At 39.8% G+C, this 20,691-nt stretch overlaps 1 protein-coding gene across 1 annotated transcript in view; it reads right to left on the bottom strand.

The window, feature by feature from the left end:
* The window catches only part of IARS2 (isoleucyl-tRNA synthetase 2, mitochondrial), a 1,410,425-nt gene that overhangs the window by 678,976 nt on the left and 710,758 nt on the right, over window positions 1–20,691 (bottom strand). The window contains exon 13 of the mRNA XM_044061644.1: window positions 15,849–15,951. Within this exon, the coding sequence (XP_043917579.1) occupies window positions 15,849–15,951 (103 nt within the window). The remainder of the gene's footprint in view (window positions 1–15,848; window positions 15,952–20,691) is intronic.

Below are 20,691 nucleotides of genomic sequence, written 5' to 3'. Positions count from 1 at the left end.
CATGGGGGCTGTGAACCTTTCCACCTCAGTCTTAAGTAACGTGAAGTTTGCTTTTGAAAAGTTTTTCATGGTGGTTTCCTTGATTGGGAGTGGGGGCAAAATGTGGATATCCAGAGTGATTAGTCTATGGTCTGATCTAACCAGCGAGGGGTTGACCTCCGGTGTGGAACACCCATCGTCCATGTTGGTGATGACCAGGTCCAGTATGTTGTTCCCTCTGGTGGGGGTGTTGACCAGTTGATCCAGGGTGTTTGAGTTTATAAATTCTAGGAAGCGTTGGGCAAGGGAGTTAGTACTTGAGTAGTTCTCCCAGTTTATGCTTGGGTAATTGAAATCACCCAGTATTAGGGAGTTTGGTAGGACCTTCATATTTCCCAGTGTCTCCAGAAATGCGGAAAAGGGGTCCTGGGCCATGGTGGGTGATCTGTAGTAAGCTACAATTTGGATTGCAGTTTTGCCCGTTGTTAGTTGCATATGGATGATCTCTGATGCATTGTGCTGAGCCACTAACCTGGAGGTGTGAGTATCCTTGAGGAATATGGATACACCCCCACCTTTTCTGTTTCGGTCCTGGTTCTGTGGCCGAAAGGTATGGTATGTGTTATAGCCTAGTAGTGCTGGGGTGCTCTCAGGAGCCTTAAACCAGGTTTCTGTTACTGCACATATGTCGATGTTCTCCATACTGAGGAGTGCCTTGAGTGCGTGCATTTTGAGGTTTAGACTTCTGGCGTTGAGTAGCATTACCCTCAGTTTTTGGTTACTTGTGCTATTTATGGTGGTGGGTTTGTCTTCTGAGCCCTGCCTAAAAAAGGCACTATGGGGGTGGCAAGAGCCTTGGCCAGTATTCGAAAGCCTAAGGGTGACAGGTGCAAGCCATCTCTTGCGAAGCAACGTGGCTTGTCAAGCATGTCATCCCAGGCGGACAGATGCTGGATCCCCTTTGAATGACACCAAAAACTTAGCCAATTGTTGAAATTGATCATTTTCTCTTTATAATGTGGCATCATTCTTGGTGAGGGCAGGATGCTACTCAGGGTCAGGGTCATACCGGCATGGGCTACATGATCAAAGAGCTCTTCCATGTCTCTTTTCATGTAGTCCAGGGAGGTACGTCTCAGGTCATTCACACCTACATGGACAATGACAGAGTTGTATTTGTACTTGTTCTGGATGACCTGAGTGCTTCTGTTATGTGGCGGATCCTGGCACCCGACAGGCAGCTAACTGTAACCTTCTTGTCCAGTCTAGTTAGTGGGACATCAGTGTGCCTGACTATAGAGTCACCTGTTACTAGTGTTTTGGGTATGTTATTTTGCGCTAAGGGCTGTGATTGCGTGGCACACTGATTATGTGAAGTATGTGTTTCATGGTTGGTGATGGGGTGTGGAGATGGAGGTCTCTGTTGCTTTTGCAGATTTTTATTTAGAGTCTCCAATACGTTTTCATGTATTCATGTGTGTTATTTGCCGGTGTTGGTTTATTAGGTCTATGTGAGACTGGTGGTGTGTTGCAAGTATTACCCTTCTCCTCTTGACTGTCAGTTCCAGTCTTGGGTTGAGACAGCTTTGCCTCCAGTTTGGCTGTATAATTGCATCTCTCGCATATATTAGTGTTTGGTGGTAGGAGGAGAGAGTTGTCTGTGTACATGAGGCAGTTGTAACATTGCCTCAAAATGCCCAGATTCACCAGCTGGACTGGACAGTACACCGAAAACTGCCCTTTGGACATACCTGAATAGGTAGAGTAAGCTGTTTTTCTGATTGGCTGGTGGGGACGAATAGAGAGTCTTGTCATTCTGGACAGTATGGGGGGGGGTCTAGTGCTAGGGTTAATTAGTGCTTGCTATGAGTTTTAAGCAAGTGCTTGACTGTGAAATGAATGGTTTGAGTGCAAAAGTTGAAGGTTTGTCTAGTTCCAAGGGAAAAATTGAAGAGTAAGCTTCGTGGAGCCGAGAATAGTTTAACGCTAGCTAAACAGCGCTGCCCAGTGCACAAAACAGCAGACATGCGGTTTTTATAGCAGTGAAGTGAAAGGGATAGAAATTAACCCAAAATGGACGAAAAACTACTAACTTCTGGGTTGAAACCACTCCTCCAGGGACAGATAGGCTGCTTAAAGCTCCCCTCTCTCACAGGTGAACAGAGAAACTTCCTTCTATCCAAGTAAGGTATGGGCAACACAGAAACTTGTAACTCGGCCCTGGATTTAGCAATAACCTGAAAACTGGACTATACTAGTTCAGAAAGGCAGGTAACAAGTATATTTTTGTTTTTTTCAGAAAATTGAGTAGATACAATCAAAACAACACTTTAAATGCACAGAAAAGGCTATTGCACTTTAGTGTGTAGCCTACAACAGTTAAACGGATTATTTAAACATAAAACGACTTAACTCAAGTGCAGGCAGCAAATAAGTACAATATGTAGCAATAAACTTTTTAAATTACAGATTTGCTAAAAAAAAATGGTGTTTTAGGCGGAATTAGTTAAGACAGCAAGAAAAGCAGAAAAATGATACTTAATCACCCCAAAGTCACTCTTTTGTCTCTCTGCTGCTGTAGACTCTGCAGAACACCTGGAAGGCACTTGCTGAGTGGAATACAAGCGCAAAAACTGTGCAAATGCGTTTTTTATAGCAGGGAAGTGAAAGAGATAGTAATTAGCCCAAAATGGCTGATAAACTACTAACTTCTGGGCTGAAACCACTCCTCCAGGGACATATAGGCTGCTCAAAGCTCCCCTCTCTCACAGGTGAACAGAGAAACTTCCTTCTATACAAGTAAGGTATGGGCAACACAGAAACTTGTAACACAGCCCTGGATTAAGCAATAACCTGAAAACTGGACTATACTAGATTGGAAAGGCAGGAAACAAGTATTTTTTTGTGTTTTGTTTTTCAGAAAATAGAGCAGATACAATCAAAATTAGCCCAAAACGGCCAATAAACTGCTAACATCTGGGCTGAAACCACTCCTCCAGGGACAGATGGGCTGTTCAAAGCTCCCCTCTCTCACAGGTGAACAGAGAAATTTCCATCTATCCAAGTAAGGTATGCGCAACACAAACCTGGATTCAGCAATAACCTGAAAATTGGACTATACTAGTTCAGAAAGGAGGGAAACAAGCATATTATTTTTATTTTTTTTTTTCAGAAAATAGAGCAGATACAATCAAAACAACACTTTACCCAATTAACCAGTTAAAAAGCTCAAAACTGAGCCCTGTTCCAGCAGTCTTCAATCAAACAAGTTCTAACTGCACAGTCCTGTCAACTAGGGTACAGAGAAACCTTCTCCAAAAAAGACGGCCTGGATCAGTGCACAAGTTATACAAACAAAGCTAGATCCAGCCGGCCTGAATCTAGTCTATGCTACAGCAAACAAGGTGTACCGATTTCAGAAAGAAACAGTTCAAGTAAGCATGCGCAATACGCCGTTAACCAGAAATTCTCAGCTCAGAAGGGCAGAATCTAGCCTCTCCTCCCACAAGACTAAAGACCACAAACCTTCTTAATGTAAAATAACTGGCCTGAAGCCCAAGTGCTTAAACTAAGAGCCTTAGAATAACAGTTACAATTTAATCAGGCTACTAACAAGCAGTAATAAAGGCAGCAGAATAAATTCAATTGAGTACTTTTAAGAAGAGGCAAAAGCAAAATAAGGTAATAAAGTAGGAAGAAACACAAATACAGTAAAGCAGATGAAGTGCAATTTTTTTTTTTTGGAGAGGGAGGAAACAGAGCAGATTAAGATACTATAGGGGAATGTCCTTCCCAAGTGCTCTCTCTGTACACCGCAGAGGAGATGGGACTGGTAGGAGTATCTGAAATCAAAATATGATCTCACTGTACTCAGTTGAGTGAGCAAATGAGATGGGTCCTGGAGGAGTGTGCAAAAGCAGATTTACACACATATATATTTATATGTGTGTGTGTGTCTGCATATGTGTAGATATATATATATATGTGTGTGTGCGTGCATATATATATATATATATATATAGATAGGTTTACTATCAAAATGTTGAAATTCATATGGTCGACTATCATAACGTCGAAATCATTACATCGAACATTGAAAATACTGAAAATAAAAATGTCAAATTTCAAGCCATTGATGCGTTGCACACATGTTTAGGGCCATACATACATATAAGTGTTGTTTGATTCACCCTCCTGATTGTATTAAATTATACTCCTTGTATAATACAGAACCACTTGTTAGAATATGTTTTAAATTTGTAGTTTCGAACATTCTTCCTGTAAGCAATGAAATAAAATGTATGAACCAATAATGACAAAACTACCTATTTCAGAAAATTTCAACCATAAAAGGCCAATCATACATCTGTCATTACTACAGAAGTAAAAGTAATCCAAATAATTCCACCTTAAAGAGATCTGTACCTAATGAAGAGTTTGCTACTGGCAAACACTTTACATTTCAGTGTTTTGTCTACAAATTCAGTGCCTGCTCACCTTGAAGAATTAATTACCTATGTAGCATTAAAAAAAAATTGGTAAGCTGGTAATATTGCAATAGGGAAGGACTGACAAACTGACAAGTTCACAGTTACGAGGTATCTCATACAAATGAGGCCACACTCAAGAGTGCAGAACCCCTATACCCCTTTAAAATGCACCAAACAATCAGCAATTCAAAGGCCACTACAATACCAGCACTCCATCTATATGGTGTGGGAGTAGAATTCACAGCCTTCTGCACCAAAGGCAATTATGCTACTAACACTGCTTTCAAATTCCACAGCACAAACAGTGAGTGCAATTTGCTAAACAAGACAGTTGCACATTGAAAACAGACTCGGCATGAGCAACAGTAAATTTCTCTTCCCTTGAAACTCACAATTCCATGAAAATGTACTGAAACTCAGACTCACAATTCCATCAGCATTCTGGTAGTTGGTGTGGAAGATTTGGACTCTTCTCCACTGAGAGTCTCAATTCTTTCAGCAGTCTGGTAGTTTGTGTAGAGGATTCAAGCTATTGTCGTCAGTAAAACTCGCAAATCCTTCAGCAGTCTGGTAACTGGTGTAGAGGATGGTTACAGGGGTCACGCCTGATAAAGTTAATTAACTAACCTGCCTCCCCTCCCCCCAACTAGGGCATTACATATCATACCTCCATACCTCTCAACCTCTTTGCAAGAGAAATCTGGACAAAGCCTAACATAATGGGGGGAGGGCAAAGGCCCAAAAATAGGGTTACATTTTTAAATATTGTTCTTACAGACTTAGAAAGTTGCTAGACTAAAAGGATTTGTGTTAGCATGCATTTTCAGAAGGATATGAAGTCTGAATCTGAATCTCATGTGCCATTATTTAGTGACTTCAATCCTCCTTGAATTGCCAGAAAACCACAAATGTTATGAGGAACTGGCCAAAAATATGAGGCAAAAATCTGATGAGTTGATAGGTATGTTAAAAACTCACACACACACACACACACACACACACACACACACACACACACACACACACACACACACACACACACACACACACACATCTAACACCTACCTTCTCTCTACTCTCACACAGCAACACACACCTAACTCTATCTCTCTCTCACACACACACACCTTCTCTCTCATACAACGCACACACTTTCTCTCTCATACGAACAGAATGGTTAGTTTAAATTACACACACTCACATGCACATACACACACTTTCTCTCGAGTTTAAATTATTTACACACACACTATCTCCCATACGAACAAAACGGCTAGTTTAAATTACATACACACACACACACACACACACACACACACACACACACACACACACACACACACACACACACACACACTCTTTCTCTCTAGTTTAAATTACTTACATACACACAATATCCTTATTTGGATAAAAGGAAGCGTCTTTGTTCTTGTTTTCCCGCCTTACTGAACTAGAATAGTCCAGTCTTCAGAGTTTGCTGATCTCTGGGCTTTGTCTTGGTTCCTGTGCTATTCCATATCCTTATTTGGATAAAAGGAAGTGTCTTTGTTCACCAGTGGGAGTGGGGAGTGGGGAGCACTGAGCGGCCTATTTGTCCCTAGAGGAGTGGTTCCAGCCAGAAACTTGTAGTCTATTGGCCATTTTGGGTCAATTCCTAGCTCTTTTCAGCCCCCTGTAATAAAGCCCGCTTTAGCACGCTTTTTCGCTTGTATTCAACTCAGCACAGCTCCTCGTGGTGTCCTGCAGAGTTCTACAAGCAGCAGAGAGCAAAAGAGTGCCTTTTTCCTGATTTAAGTATTTTTTTCTGGCTTTTTGATTATTTACTGCTTAGCGACTGCATTTTCGCCTGTTTATACAGCTCTGCATTCTATTTAAACTGTTTTTGTGTTGATTAACTGTTTTGCACTTTTAAAAAGTTATTTGTTGCTTAATTTTACCTGTAGGCTAACACACTCAAGTGCGCTAGCCGTTTAAAAGCATTTACTGTCTGTTTTTTCTCTGTTTTCTGCAAAAAAAAAAAAAAATTTTGTTTTCCCGCCTTACTGAACTAGAATAGTCCAGTCTTCAGAGTTTGCTGATCTCTGGGCTTTGGCTTGGTTCCTGTGCTATTCCATATCCTTATTTGGATAAAGGGAAGCTTCTTTGTTCACCAGTGGGAGTGGGGAGCACTGAGCAGCCTATTTGTCCCTAGAGCAGTGGTTCCAGCCAGAAACTTGTAGTCTATTAGCCATTTAGGGTCAATTCCTAGCTCTTTTCAACCCCCTGCTATAAAGCCCGCTTTAGCGTGATTTAGCACGGAGTTGCCCATAGAGCACCATCGGGCAGCGCCGGTTAAACTATGGCTCCGTAAAGTCTGCTCTTCAATTTTTCCCTTAGAACTTCTCTACTTGCAATCTAAACAGTCTATTCTCTATCTCAAAAGCTCAGCACTTGCTCCTAAAGCATTTTTATATAGGTAAAGTACTTATATACTAAACAAAGTACTACATTAGCCTAGAATCCCCTTGAGTACCCATTTCCCTATAGGTCCCTTCTGACTCAGTTACACAACAAACTTTTTCACTTTTTCTAGCATGTCGAAGGGTCAGTTGCTAGCATCCTCTCCTGTTCAGCTGGTGAATCTGGGCATCTTGAGGCAATGTTACAATTGCCTCATGTACACAGACAGCCCACTCCTTCTCCCACAAAACACAAATACATGTGAGAGATGCAATTATATAGCCAAACTGGAGGCTGAGCTCTCTCAACTCAGGACTGGCAAGACCAGACAGGAGGAGAAGGAAACCACGCACACCACATACCCAGTTTCACACAGAACTATCACAACTGCAAAGCAAACACATAAACACACAAAGACATACTCAGAGGCACTGATCAAAAATCTACCAAAACTACAGAGGCCTCCAAAGCAGACACCCAAGCAACTGCCACCTCAAAACATAAGACATGCAACACATAGTTCTCAGAGTCAGTGTGCTAAACAGTCACAGCCCTTAAGGCCAAACACAATGCCAGACACACTTGTTATAGGTGACTCCATAGTCAGACACACTGACGTCTCACTCACCAGACTGAACAAGGAAAAGATCACAGTAAGCTGCCTGTCAGGCGCTAGAATCCGCCACATAACACAAGCACTCAGGTCACTCCACAGCAAGTACAAGTATGACTCAGTCATTGTCCATGCCGGTGAGAACGACCTGAGACGTACCTCCCTGGACTACATGAAAAGAGACATAGAGGAGCTCTCAGATTATGTAGCCCAGGCCGGTATGACCCTGACCCTGAGCAGTATCCTACCCTCACCAAGAATGATGCTACAATACAGAGACAAAATGATCAGCTTTAATAATTGGCTTAATTACTGGTGTCATTCTAAGGGGATCCAATGTCTGTCTGCCTGGGATGACATGCTTGACAAGCCACGCTGCTTCGCAAGGGACGGCTTGCACCTGTCACCCTGGGCTTCCGGATATTGGCTAAGGCACTTGCCACCACCATAGTCGCTTTTTTAGGCACGGCTCAAATGATAAACCTACCGCCCTAGAAAACAAAAATGGAGAAAAACTAAGGGTAATACTGCTCAATGCCAGAAGTCTAAACCTCAAGATGCATGCCCTCGAAGCCCTCCTCAGTATGGAGAACATCGATGTCTGTGCTGTGACTGAAACCTGGTTCAAGGCTCCTGAGAGCACACCAGCACTATCAGGTTATACCTCATATCATGCGTTCTGGCCCCAAAATCCGGACCGAACCACAAAAGGAGGGGGAGTATCCATATTCATAAAGGATACCCACACCTCCAGGTTACTGGCAGCGCACGAAGCATCGGAGACCATCCAGGTGCAATTAACCATAGGTAAAACTGCCCTACAGTTTGTAGCATGCTACAGACCACCTTCTCAAACTCAGGAAACCCACACAGCCTTCCTGAAGACACTGGAGAGTATGAATGTTTCTCCAAACACCATCATATTGGGTGACTTCAACTACCCAAACATAGACTGGGAACATTACTCAAGCCCCAACACCCTAGCCCAAAGGTTCCTGGAGTTCATAAACTCAAATGTTATGGAACAACTAGTCACCATTCCCACAAGAGGAGAAAATATACTAGACCTGATCATCACAAACATGGGGACAAAATGCTCCACACCTGAAGTATATCCCTCATTGGTGAGATCAGACCATAAATTAATCTCATTGGAGATCCACATCCCGCCCACCCCCAGCAAAAAGACCACAGTGAAGAACTTCTCAAAAGCAAACTTCACACTTCTTAAGACTGAGTGGTATCCTTCAAGGCCCCCGAGCCAGTGGAAACCACAACCCACGCTGCTGAAACCCTTACAAATGCCTTCTACGAGCACCTCCAGGAATGTATGGATCAAGCAATCCCTAATAAAATCAAGACCCTTTCCACCAAAGGCAGGCGCCCGGTCTGGTGGACCCCAGCCATAAACAAACTCTACAACAAGAGGAGAAAGCTACTACATGACAGAGCAAAATCCCTAAAAAGGAAGGCATCTCTGATCAATACTAGCAAAAAACTACGATCACTCATAAAATCATCCAAGGCCAACTTCGAGAGAAAAATCACTAATGACACAAAAGACAATCATAAGACCTTCTTTAGCTATGTTAGAAACCTGGGTGGAAACTCCCAGATATGCTCAGAATTAGTCCAAAATGATAAAAAAATCACTGAACCCACAGACATTGCCAACATACTGGCAGACAGGTTCAGTGCAAATTTCTCCCCTCCCTCCCCCCCCAAAAGGAGAAATATCTATCCCACCAGAGTCTAGCCTCCCAAACATCTCAGATGCCCAGGTGAGAGCTGCTCTCTCTAAAGCAAAAAACACAGCATCAATGGGACCGGACGGTGTCCCCGGCTGTGTACTACACGAACTCAATGAGGAATTAAACCCACACATAAGGCTGCTGTTTAATCTTAGCCTTACTACAGGATACGTACCCAAAGAATGGCGTACGGCAACTGTGGTCCCACTCCACAAAGGCGGTGCTTCTACGGACCCTGGAAATTACCGCCCCATAAGCTTGACGAGCCTTGTCTGCAAAGCTATGGAGAGGATCATAATGGCACTCATAAATAAAGACATTGGGGACCTACAGACACTGGATCCTACCCAATTTGGCTTTGTCAAGGGCAGATCCTGCCTCTTGAACTTGTTCGACTTTTTCGAAACAGTCACTAAGGCCATTGATGAGGGTAAGGCAGTTCACACAGCCTACCTTGACCTAGCAAAAGCGTTCGACACAATACCCCACTCGGGCATCATAGAAAAGCTCACCAGCTTAGATGTAAACCCATATGTCACAAGATGGGTTGCAAACTGGCTCAAGGACAGAACACACAGGGTTAGAGTTGCTGGTGCCATGTCAGACTCTAAGCCGGTCACGCGGTGTCCCATAGGGCTCAGTCCTGGGCCCCCTCTTGTTCGGCATTTATTTTTCTGAAGTGCAGGCAAACATAGGGGGATTGTGGCTGACAAAATTTGCAGATGACTGCAAACTGGGCACCATAATTGACACTCCATCAGACACAGACATCCTCCAGAGAGATCTCATAGAAATGGATAACTGGTGCCAGAGCCATGGCCTTAAGCTAAATGCCAAAAAATGTATAGTCATACCCTTTGGGAAAAACAAGGTAACCCCTAATTACCACATAGGTGGTAATCCATTAAACATGGAAGAAATTATCAGGGACCTGGGGACCCAAGTTGACAGTAACCTCTCTTTTGACACTCACATTGCCAAAGTGGTTAGGAAGACCTTCTACATTGCCCACCTGATCATGAAGGGATTCACATCCAGATCAGGAGAGGTCATTGTACCCCTGTACTCTTCACTTATCAGACCAATGATTGAGTGCAACGCCCCATTCGGAATGTACCTTACCTGACACCTGCAGCAGTTGGAAAGACCCCAAAAGTTCCTCACCAAAAGGATAAAGGGGCTCAAACATATGTCATACGATGCCCGACTGAAGAAACTCCAGCTCTATTCAGTCGCATACCGTCTGCTCAGAGGTGATCTGTGCCTGACATACAAGGCCATGTCCAACCCGAATTAATGGACATGCTCCACCTCAAAAAATCCAAATCCACCAGAGCCACGAGAGCAAGAGACTTAAACCTCAACACGGATATAAATAGGACGTGCTGGAGGGACAGATTCATCACCCAGAGACTCCCTACACTATGGAACAGAATCCCAGTCCATGTGAGGCAGAGCCCCTCATTGACTCTGTTCAATAGAAATCTTGACGAGTGGATGGGAGATCGTAGGTTTACCCCGGGAATCATCTCTGTGTCACTGCTGGACAGAGGCACAGCAAACTAATGGGTATAGTATTCTCATCCTAAGGGGTGGTGAAAGCCACACACACACTCTGGCTAGGCTTATAAATGCCCTAGGGCAGATAGCCTAGTATGAACCTATGAACCTATACTATCTCTCATACGAACAGAACAGCTAATTTAAATTACATACACATACACTTTCCACTTTCTCCCTCATACAGAAACAGAACGGCTCTCTTAAATTACGCACACTCACATACACACACACTTTCTCTCTACGCACGCACATGTATGCATACACACACACACACACACACACACACACACACACACACACACACACACACACACACACACACACACATGCACACACACACTTACCTTCTCTCTTAATGGAACGGACAGTTTAAATTCCACTTGTAAGTGTGGAATGTGTTTACTTCCACAGTGGTGTGTGTGTGGGGCACATGCATGGCTCTCCATAAAGGAGAAGAGACCGCCACCGCAGTATTAAGAAAAGTTTTTTTTTTAAATATTATTAAAATAAATGTTTAAGCCTCTTGGACAGGGTGGGCCCCTCCCCAGCCACAGGGCCCTAGATGACCACCTATGTCACCTAGTGCTGGATCAGGCTCTGCATCTATATATTTCTGAAAAGATGTTGGTACAATATTACTGTAGTGAATATTATTGAGGTACGTATGCCAGTTTGACATATATGAATGAGCAGTATTAAGATATAAACTATGTAAACATGACATCAGCATGTCAAAGTTGTGAAAATACCTGCTGCTCTAAGGCGGATTGGAAACACTGTCTTGAAAGTCAAAATCCGGGGGGGGGGGGGGGGCAGGTGCCCAATCACTAAACCCAAGCACTTCCTTCACCTCTTCCAAGTTTTCATCTCCCCTCCTCCAACTCTCATCAAATACTTACTCAATCTACTCCTGCTTTCCCCATAATCCATCACCTAATGGTTCCCCTACTCATAAATCAGCATAGCTAGCCTTTCCAAATTGTTTTAATCTCACCAAAATCCCTCTTTTTAACTTGTTGCAGCATATCCCTGAGAACCCATTCATCTTCATACAACTATGCCATGTAAATGTCATAACGTATGCTTCTGCATCAAGCAACCCCCAACTACCCTGCTAGGGGACTCCTCCACCACAAACCCAGCCCTCCTCTGGCAATCCTAGCTCTTTTCCCAATCCAGTTTTATGCTCAGTCTTCTAAATGTCACTCATTTCTTCAATTTGACTGAATCTAGAAAGACCTGATCACATACAATATCAGCACGATCATTTCAGTGTATTAATTTTTACAAGTAACCTCCCTACCTTACTCATCTACCCATTTGTTTTAGTTATGTACTTAACCATTTAAATTCTCTTTCACTGTCAGTGCCAAACTTGGATACAGTAGAATCCCAAAATACTATGTTCCTATACTCACAACTAGCAATCCCCAACGTGACCAAGTGAGGATGCCATTTCAACCCAGTACCCTCTCAAAACCTGATGAATTCTTCAGAGATCACTAGAAACTACACAGTTATACTATGCAAACATGTTAAACTGATGCTAACCACTCTACTCCCATCCCCCTATATCAACACCCCCAAGAAAAATCCTTGCCAACACTTCCACAAACAGAAGGAATAGGTACAGACTCAGCAGGCATTGGACACCACTTCCTAATAACTTCCTAAGCTTGATCCACCCTGCTACCTCTCTATCAAGCACCACTGCTATGTAGGATCTGCACAGACAGCCTTCAACACCTATAGAATTTCTATTCAAAATACGATTTCCTCCATCAGCTGGTGGAGGGACACCTACTTTACTGTAATGATTTTCCCTTTATGGTAAAAAGCTCCACCCTGCCTCACTTACCTTCTTTTTTTGATTTTGTTCCATAAGTCTGTGATGAGTTGGCAGCCCCCCACCCTCACAGTACCCATCTGTTTTCCTCAGTTATAATATCCTGGTTGTTACCATCTTTATGATAATCTTTGCATCCAGAAAAAATAATGTTGGAGGGTGTAATTAAGGTACAGCTTCTAAATTGATCTTAAAAAAACTCCAGAACCAATACATAATCTATTGCAAAACCTCCTTCACTTGATGCTTCCACTTAAAATAGTTAACCACCCTGAACATTTCCTTACCAGCTAAATGCTGAAAGGTTCTGTCTATATAGAACTGATTCCCTACCATCTCTACTTTGTTTTATATTTCTTTCTCGCACTCCTCCTCTTTCACTCTCTTGCTTTGAACACTATTATCCATAATCCTTACCTAAATGTAGTTGTACAGTCCCCTCACCATGTCTGACTTGGTGTACCTCTACAACCCTCTCAATTCAAGCACTGCTTCTTTTACAGTATGTCACTCTACTCAGATATTACAATGCTGGGTAATTAATAAAATTCACTTTAACAACATGGGGAACTTAACATGGCAATTATATACATAACTGGATTTAATCCACATGCTGATTTGAGGTTTTGCTGCATTCCAATCAGAAGACAATGCTCTCCTCAGACTCTATCCACTGGTTTTACTTCAAATTAATTTTAAATTTCAGTGAGTTTTCTTGAGTTCCATAAACAAGACTCAACTATCAGTGGGTCATCCTCTGGTACTTATTTGCCACTATCCTTGTAGGTAACAAGCCAAAAGAGTACTAAATGGGGCTTAACACACTAGTTGTTAAAATATTATAAATCACAAAATACCACCCACAAATTCACTGTATTCCAATAGCAGTGAGCCATATCTGCAACACATGACAGTTGTAATTTTGTACTGACAAACAATGGTATTATCTGCTAGAATAATAGTAAAACTGTTGGTGCACGAATTGCATTCTGATCTTTGATCTCAGTGACTCCTCATCTCATTTATGAAAACTGTGAATAGTAGTGAGCACAAAAATGGAATTTTAAACACTGACATCTACAGGCATAAAAAGACAAAAAAAAATTCACATGACCACTTGTTTCCTATTTGCACAGTAGTCAGAGAATAATTTGGTGATGCTAGATTTGAGACAATAAACAGGACCTCCAAGAACTCAGAATATTTTTTTTTGAGAGCTTTAACAAAATTGGATCCAAATGAACTCTAGGATGTCCAGGAGGGTAATATCACTGTAACAGCTGGACCTGAAGTCATGCTGGGGATAAGGAATGATGTTTGACTTTAACATTGCAGTTGGTGGTGAATTCACTTCTTTAAGACTTTAGAAAGAATGGATAACACTTCAAAAGGCCACTAATCAGCACATGTAAAAGACAACTTCTGAGGAGATAAACAATAAACATTTCCTTGTTTACATACTTATATTTAGCTTCCATACTGGATGAGATCTTCAGAATTCTTAGGGAAGGCTGCTGGGAGCAGCAAACTTTGGTTCTAATTTACTCAAATATTTGTAGACCAAATTAAGAGAGTCCACACTGAGAATAAAGGCAACAGGTATTTGATAAGCACATGTTTTGAAGTTAGCACCTTTTGTTACCCACAACAAGCTTTTAGCAGACTCAAGTCCTTGACAGTGTGCAGCACAATTTTTGTGTCACCAAAATAAGAAAAGCATAAGAGGTATGGTTTGTACCCAGAATGCAGCATGTGGTCAGTGTTTTCTTAAACCTTATATGGATTATTAGCCTTTTTATGCTGAAAAAAAAACAGCAGGAATTTTTACTGGCTAGTATTGCACATTTCACTCAGTTTTGGTATTCCTTATATTTTATGAGGTCAGATTTTTGCTCTGCTGTTTGGAAGACAAACCAAAGATAATTTTAGTCATCTTTCATTTAATTCTAAGTGTGAACCACAGTAGGTTCATAGATCCAATAGGCTTCTTCTACACCTTTGTCTTTTTATTTAAGATGCTGACAAACACAGTACAGAACTACTGCACTGCCTCATCTAGTGACAATCATAAAAAAGTTGAATAGTCTACAGATTTAAGTACAAAGATAAAAGTAGTCACCACATAATTCTTTACATTTCTAGAAAGACTTGTAAGTTTTGAAATGACTGCAAGTTCTAGTGGTACACTGGGATAAAGGCCTAACTACAGCCCAGGTAACCAGGGTTTGATTAGTTGTTTGGGCACTTGGCGCTAGTAGGGTAAGACTGGCATGTCTATCCTGGTGTAGGTGGGGAGGGTGCAGAACACTATTGAATCCCCCTTGGAAAAGTGCACATAAATAAGGAGGCATGGAAGAGTACCAGGCTTGCTCCAATAAAAAAAATATATATTTTAAGAGTTGTCACCTGGTCATTCAGTGTGTGTTTATGTTGATAGGTTTTTGCACTACCATACTTGCTGTTGTCAAGTTGTGCTTTGACTTCTTCCAGGGGAATTTCTGGTATCATGTATTTATGGTTTCTAATGGTCCTCAGATTTGTGCACTTTCCTTTTTTTCACATAGTAATGTTAGTCTTTGCTTATTGTGCCTAATTTTTCATTAGCATTTGCTAAAGTGGCTTTGAAATAACTACATTTCTAAGGTCCCATGGTAGAGCATCATTTCATCTACAGAATCTGTGTCAAACTACAATACAAATGCAAAGGTGTCTTAAAACACAAAGACAATCTTCTGATATATACTCCAAAGGAACACTCAGCACAGACATATTCATACTCAAATAGCCATGATATTTTGCCTTCATCCATCTGTCAAACCATACAGTCCCATTTTATTGTGCTCATCTGTATTAGTTAGCAGAGTAGCAGATGGAAGTATTTCACCAGGGAAATTAACAGAAACAGGTTACTAATGTGGCACAAAGTGTGATACCCGAAATATAACAAATGCTCTGATGCTATAAAGGATGCGAATGAGGCAACAATTCCAGCAAGAACAGTGACAGATTGTAATCAATGAAGAATTCTATTTTATTGTAACTAGAATACAATACAGTGCCTCAAAGGCTGAAATAGCTGTACAGTCTCTTTTTTCACAATGACTAATTCTAGCAAAAAATAACATGGTTGTTACCTTTATTTTAGCTAAAAATAACATGGCTGTTACCTTTTTCAAGACATCCAATGGCAAAAGCTGCTCCATGGGCAGGGTCCACCAACAATCACTGCCATGTTCCAGTATCAGTTGTTTAAGGTGTTGTATGGTATGGCTGTGTGGACAGAACAGATATGATCAGGTTCTTGATGGGAATTTAGCACATGTAATATGATGTTTTCTGAGAATACATTATGAAGTACTATCAAAGCTGTTGCAGATCTTTTGTTTATTTAATATGTTTCAGCAAATTATGGATTACTGTGTTACACACCTATCCCATTATACCATCTGTGGGACTGCTTCATAGCTAACTGCTAGCAGCTTAATACCAACAAAACAGCAGCCATGTTTTGTTGTCATTAGGCAAAAGTAAGCTGCTTTTCCTGGAAATTCAAGCAAACAGAAAGTAGCCCAATTAATGCAATATAAATACATTAGGCTTACCCTGGACTCAAATGTACAATTGAAATTCACAAAGATGTAACAACTGACATGGTAGGAATACAGTGAAAAGCTTCATACACAGCTGCCTCCTACCTTACTCCCCAGACAGAGTTGACACTGGCAGTCAATGCCATCATTACTTAAAATGCGTACTTCATATTATAACCGTAAGCTACCTCCAAAACACAAAGTATAGTCAAACCATCATTAACAGCATCTGTTGTTTTATCCTTAGGAATGAACACTATTGTACTTCACCAGAAAAAGATAAACGGCTGGAAGGACCACTTCTTCAGCCCTCCTGCTCCCCACATTTACTTCCAACTTTTCTACAAAAGTTTCTGTCCCATTTTTAAAAAAGTAAGTTATCACTATAACCTAAACACACAAGAAGATAATTCCTTTGCTTTTCAAAAACCAAATAAAATACTCTCTATACACAGAAAAAAGATAACTTACTTACCCATCAAAGACCCCCTTTTTATCCAGCATACAGACAAAAATAAAAAAAAAAAACTTCTGGCAAAATCAGTGTGCAAACTGGAACTACCTTATACTAAACCTAAGAAAACTAAACAGCTATGCTGAATTAAAAAAAAACAACTTTTTGCACAAATTCACGGACATACGGCAGATATCCAACACATAATTTGGCAAATTAAACCCATAAACTTCTCTTAGGACAAAAGCGTGAATAAAGTTTTCTGTATGCTAATTCTGTTTGTTGATTCAGCCTAGTTCCAGTTTTTTTGTTTCCATTGTTGACTTAGTTTTTACTGGGTTTGAACGGATTTGTGTTTTTACTTGTTTGTTGTATTTTCCATTCTACTATGGCTGAAAACAACGGAGATGCTCTACTCGATACAAGTGTGTATTCTACACCTGGAAGTGCTGATAACAGAGTATTGCCGCTGTTAATAAAAATCAAGAATGACATTCTGAAAACTGTGCAACTGTTAAAAAAAGAGAGAGTTAATTTGTCTCGTGGATGTTCTAGCTCTGAAGAAGTTATTGAAACAGTTGTGGAATACAACAGTAATGAGAAGCAGGGTAACATTCAAGCTACTAACTGCATGCCTATGAAAACCTATGCCAATGTAGCTTCACTGCTGAATAATGGCTCCGGCCCATTTTCTAGGTTCAAAAGACCTGTGAACACTTTTGAACTTATTTCTTATAAAGAGAACTGTGAGTATCTGTGCAAGTTACTTAAAAAATATAAAAGTTTAGATCTTGAAAACAAGTATTTTCAGAGATGTATTGAACTGAATACAGTACCAAAGGGACTGAGATTTTTCAAATGTCCCAATAGTATTGAACCAACTGACACATTTTTGTTACACTAAAAGAATTTTTTAATACTGCCGGTCTTAATTTCTTGAAGTCAATAATTGAGAACAATGTTAAGATCATGGCTACTGTTAAGGAAGAAATACTTAATCTAGATCAGCTTTTGCAAACAGACTATCATAATAAGTTTGGTGAGCGAGCTGAATATCATTTAGCACTTGAAGAAGTTGAACGACACAAAAGTGTAGTGATTAACTGCAAAAACAACAAATTAAGCAGGGATGTGTTTGCTTACGGAAATGATGCTGCTTATTTGAACTTTAGTGTAACAATGAAGAAAAATATAAACAATTCTAATAACTATAAGTATTCCAATAAGAAGTTTGGATTCTCTCACTTTAAGAAGGCGGAGAGAATACAACCATCGGAGGTTAGAAATACTTCCGATATGACTCACGGAACTGACATTATATCCTGCAGTCAGAGATGCCGACAACCCAGGGAATGGTTGAAAAGATTCCAGAAATAGCTGGTACTACAGATTTTGGTGCCAGGCAGAAGGTTTTTTTTAACTACAGAAAATGAGAAGGAGAGCAAAGTACAGAGGACAAGAACGACGAGAAGAAAAGAGAGAATGGCATCGGATTCGTCGACGGACAACTAGAAAGCTATTGGACTGGTAAAATAATGTTATACATTTGTTTAGTTGTCCGCTAAAACCCAGTCATATGAGAGTGCTAGAATTAGGGTTAAACTTTGTTCCCTCCAAGAGAGCAGATTTTCACATATGTTGTTGGATTTAAAAAAATATACAAGACTGTTAAATTTAAATTATATACTTAAAGATGTTAAAATGCCTAAAACAATGTTTGCAAAACCATCTTGCTATAATCCTTTGTTAGTTCATACTCTTAAAGTTTTTGAAACCACTTCTGAAAATCAAATTAGGAAGTTACATAAAGGGAATAAAAATAGGAAATACTATAACAACTTGACTAAAGATGAAAATGTGGCTTTAAATGAATTAATTGACTGTAAGAATACCAGAATAACGAAAAGGGATAAAGGGGCACTTTGGTTTTAATGGATCAAGATTGTTACATCTCCAAAATGGAGGCTATGTTAGAGAATATTGAAGTATATGAGTTAACTGATGTGTGTGAAATATCAAAATGTTATAGAAATGTGCATTTGTTTTTATTTGAAAGTTTGATGAATGGTGATTTAGACCAAGTCACATATGATTTCTGTAATATAGACAAACCTAAGATAGGTACTTTGTACGGGATACCAAAGGCTCATAAATGTGTTTAAAATCCCCCGTTTAGACAGATTGTTTCTGCCCCCCACTATATTACTGAAGGAATGTCTTTGGTTGTTGATTCTATTTTAAATCCATTGGTTAAGAAATTGAACTCTTATTTAAGAGAGTCATGGGACTTTTTAAATAACATTAGAGAGTTTTCCCATGTGTTTTATTTCAAACCACAAAAACATATTATATTTACTGTTGATGTTGTATCCTTCATGATATAGGGATAGATTACCTGAGAGAATTTTTAGTGAAATATTCTGGTCTTTCTAATAGTGAATGTGGTTTCTGTTGTGAAATGGTTGATGTTATACTAAAGAACAATTTTTTTTAATTTTTAATAAAAATATTTTACAGGCAGATAAGAGGAGTAGCGATGGGTACTCTAGCACCACCTTCTTTTGCCAATATAGTTATGGGTTGGTGGGAACACTCCATTTTGAATTCATGAATTAGTCAATGTCAGGTTGTAGATTTATTGATGACTTGTTTTTTTATTATACAAGGTGATCACAAGAAGGTTGAAGAATTTTTGATAAGTTTAAATCAAGGGACAAACTTTTTAAAGTTTGTATTAGGAGATGTTGGTAAAAAATCAACTTTCCAGACGTTTGTTTAGAATGGGATCCCTCATATTGTATGTTTGTGAGTAGAATACATCGTAAAAAAACTTTTACTAATAGTTATTTACATTTTTGTAGCCAACACCCTCGTTTTATGAAAAATAATATACCAAAGGGTCAATTAATAAGAGCCAGTCATATGACGAGTAAATTATGCCACTTGGTTGAAGAATCTGAGTTCATTATGTTGTTTAAAAATTGGGGATACAACGAAAAATGTTTGTGGGAACGGCAAAGTTGGTGTTGAGTAAAAGAGATACTGATTATCCCCTATACTAAAAATACCAGTTTGTTGTTCTAAATCTACTAACAATACAAACTGTCAAGAAGCAACTCAGGCATTTTGTAGTTCAGATATGTCATTGGATAGTGGTTTAATACAGGAGATCATACAAGAAAATTGGAAAATATTGGAAGGAAACCAAGATTTACATAAAGTTGTAGGTTCTCATCCATTGTTTGTTTATAAGAATCAGTATAACTCAAAGTCTTTATTATATAGAGATAACACTAATATTAGTGTAAATGATGGAACATTAATGCATAACAAACCCCATGGTATGTATAAATGTGGAGACTAACACTTATAGATTTATTTTGGATGGGCCCCTTGTTAGTTTGAGTCACTTGTCTTATACTATCAAGATTCCAGGGTATTGCAACTATAAGAATAAAGGCGTGATCTATATTGGGGTATGTACCAGTTGTACAGCATTTTATATTGGGATAACCACAAGGATGTTGTGTGTCAGAATTAGGGAACATTTATATTATATAAAGATGACGGACAATAAAAGTGCATTTTTTAGGCATACATTGAATGTCATAACCACAAAAAGTTCCTTTTTGCAGTTCTTGAACAAGCTCCTATAGATTTGAGGGGTGGGGATTTCAAGACCCACTTAGAACAAAAGGAAGCTTTGTGGCAAATAAAAACTACATTCTTATATAGAGCCTGGGTTGAATGCTGTAGTTAATGTCAAGTGTTTTTTGAAGAATCAAAGATTATATGTACACAAATGAATTGTATTTGTTGTGCAAAAGTATTAGGGTTTTATATTTGTGTTACAGCTTTATATTTTAATTAGCTAACTGATCTTGTGATTTTATTGGATGATGATTTGTATTTAAACTAATTGTTGAGAATATCTTGAATTCTGAAGAAGTCTTAGGATGAAAGCAT

The sequence above is a fragment of the Protopterus annectens genome, chromosome 1.part0, assembly GCF_019279795.1.
Source record: "Protopterus annectens isolate FY-2018-M chromosome 1.part0, PAN1.0, whole genome shotgun sequence".
Classification (NCBI taxonomy): domain Eukaryota; kingdom Metazoa; phylum Chordata; order Ceratodontiformes; family Protopteridae; genus Protopterus; species Protopterus annectens.
Note: the sequence above shows the minus strand (reverse complement) of the source record. Positions and strands in the feature narration are given on the sequence as shown.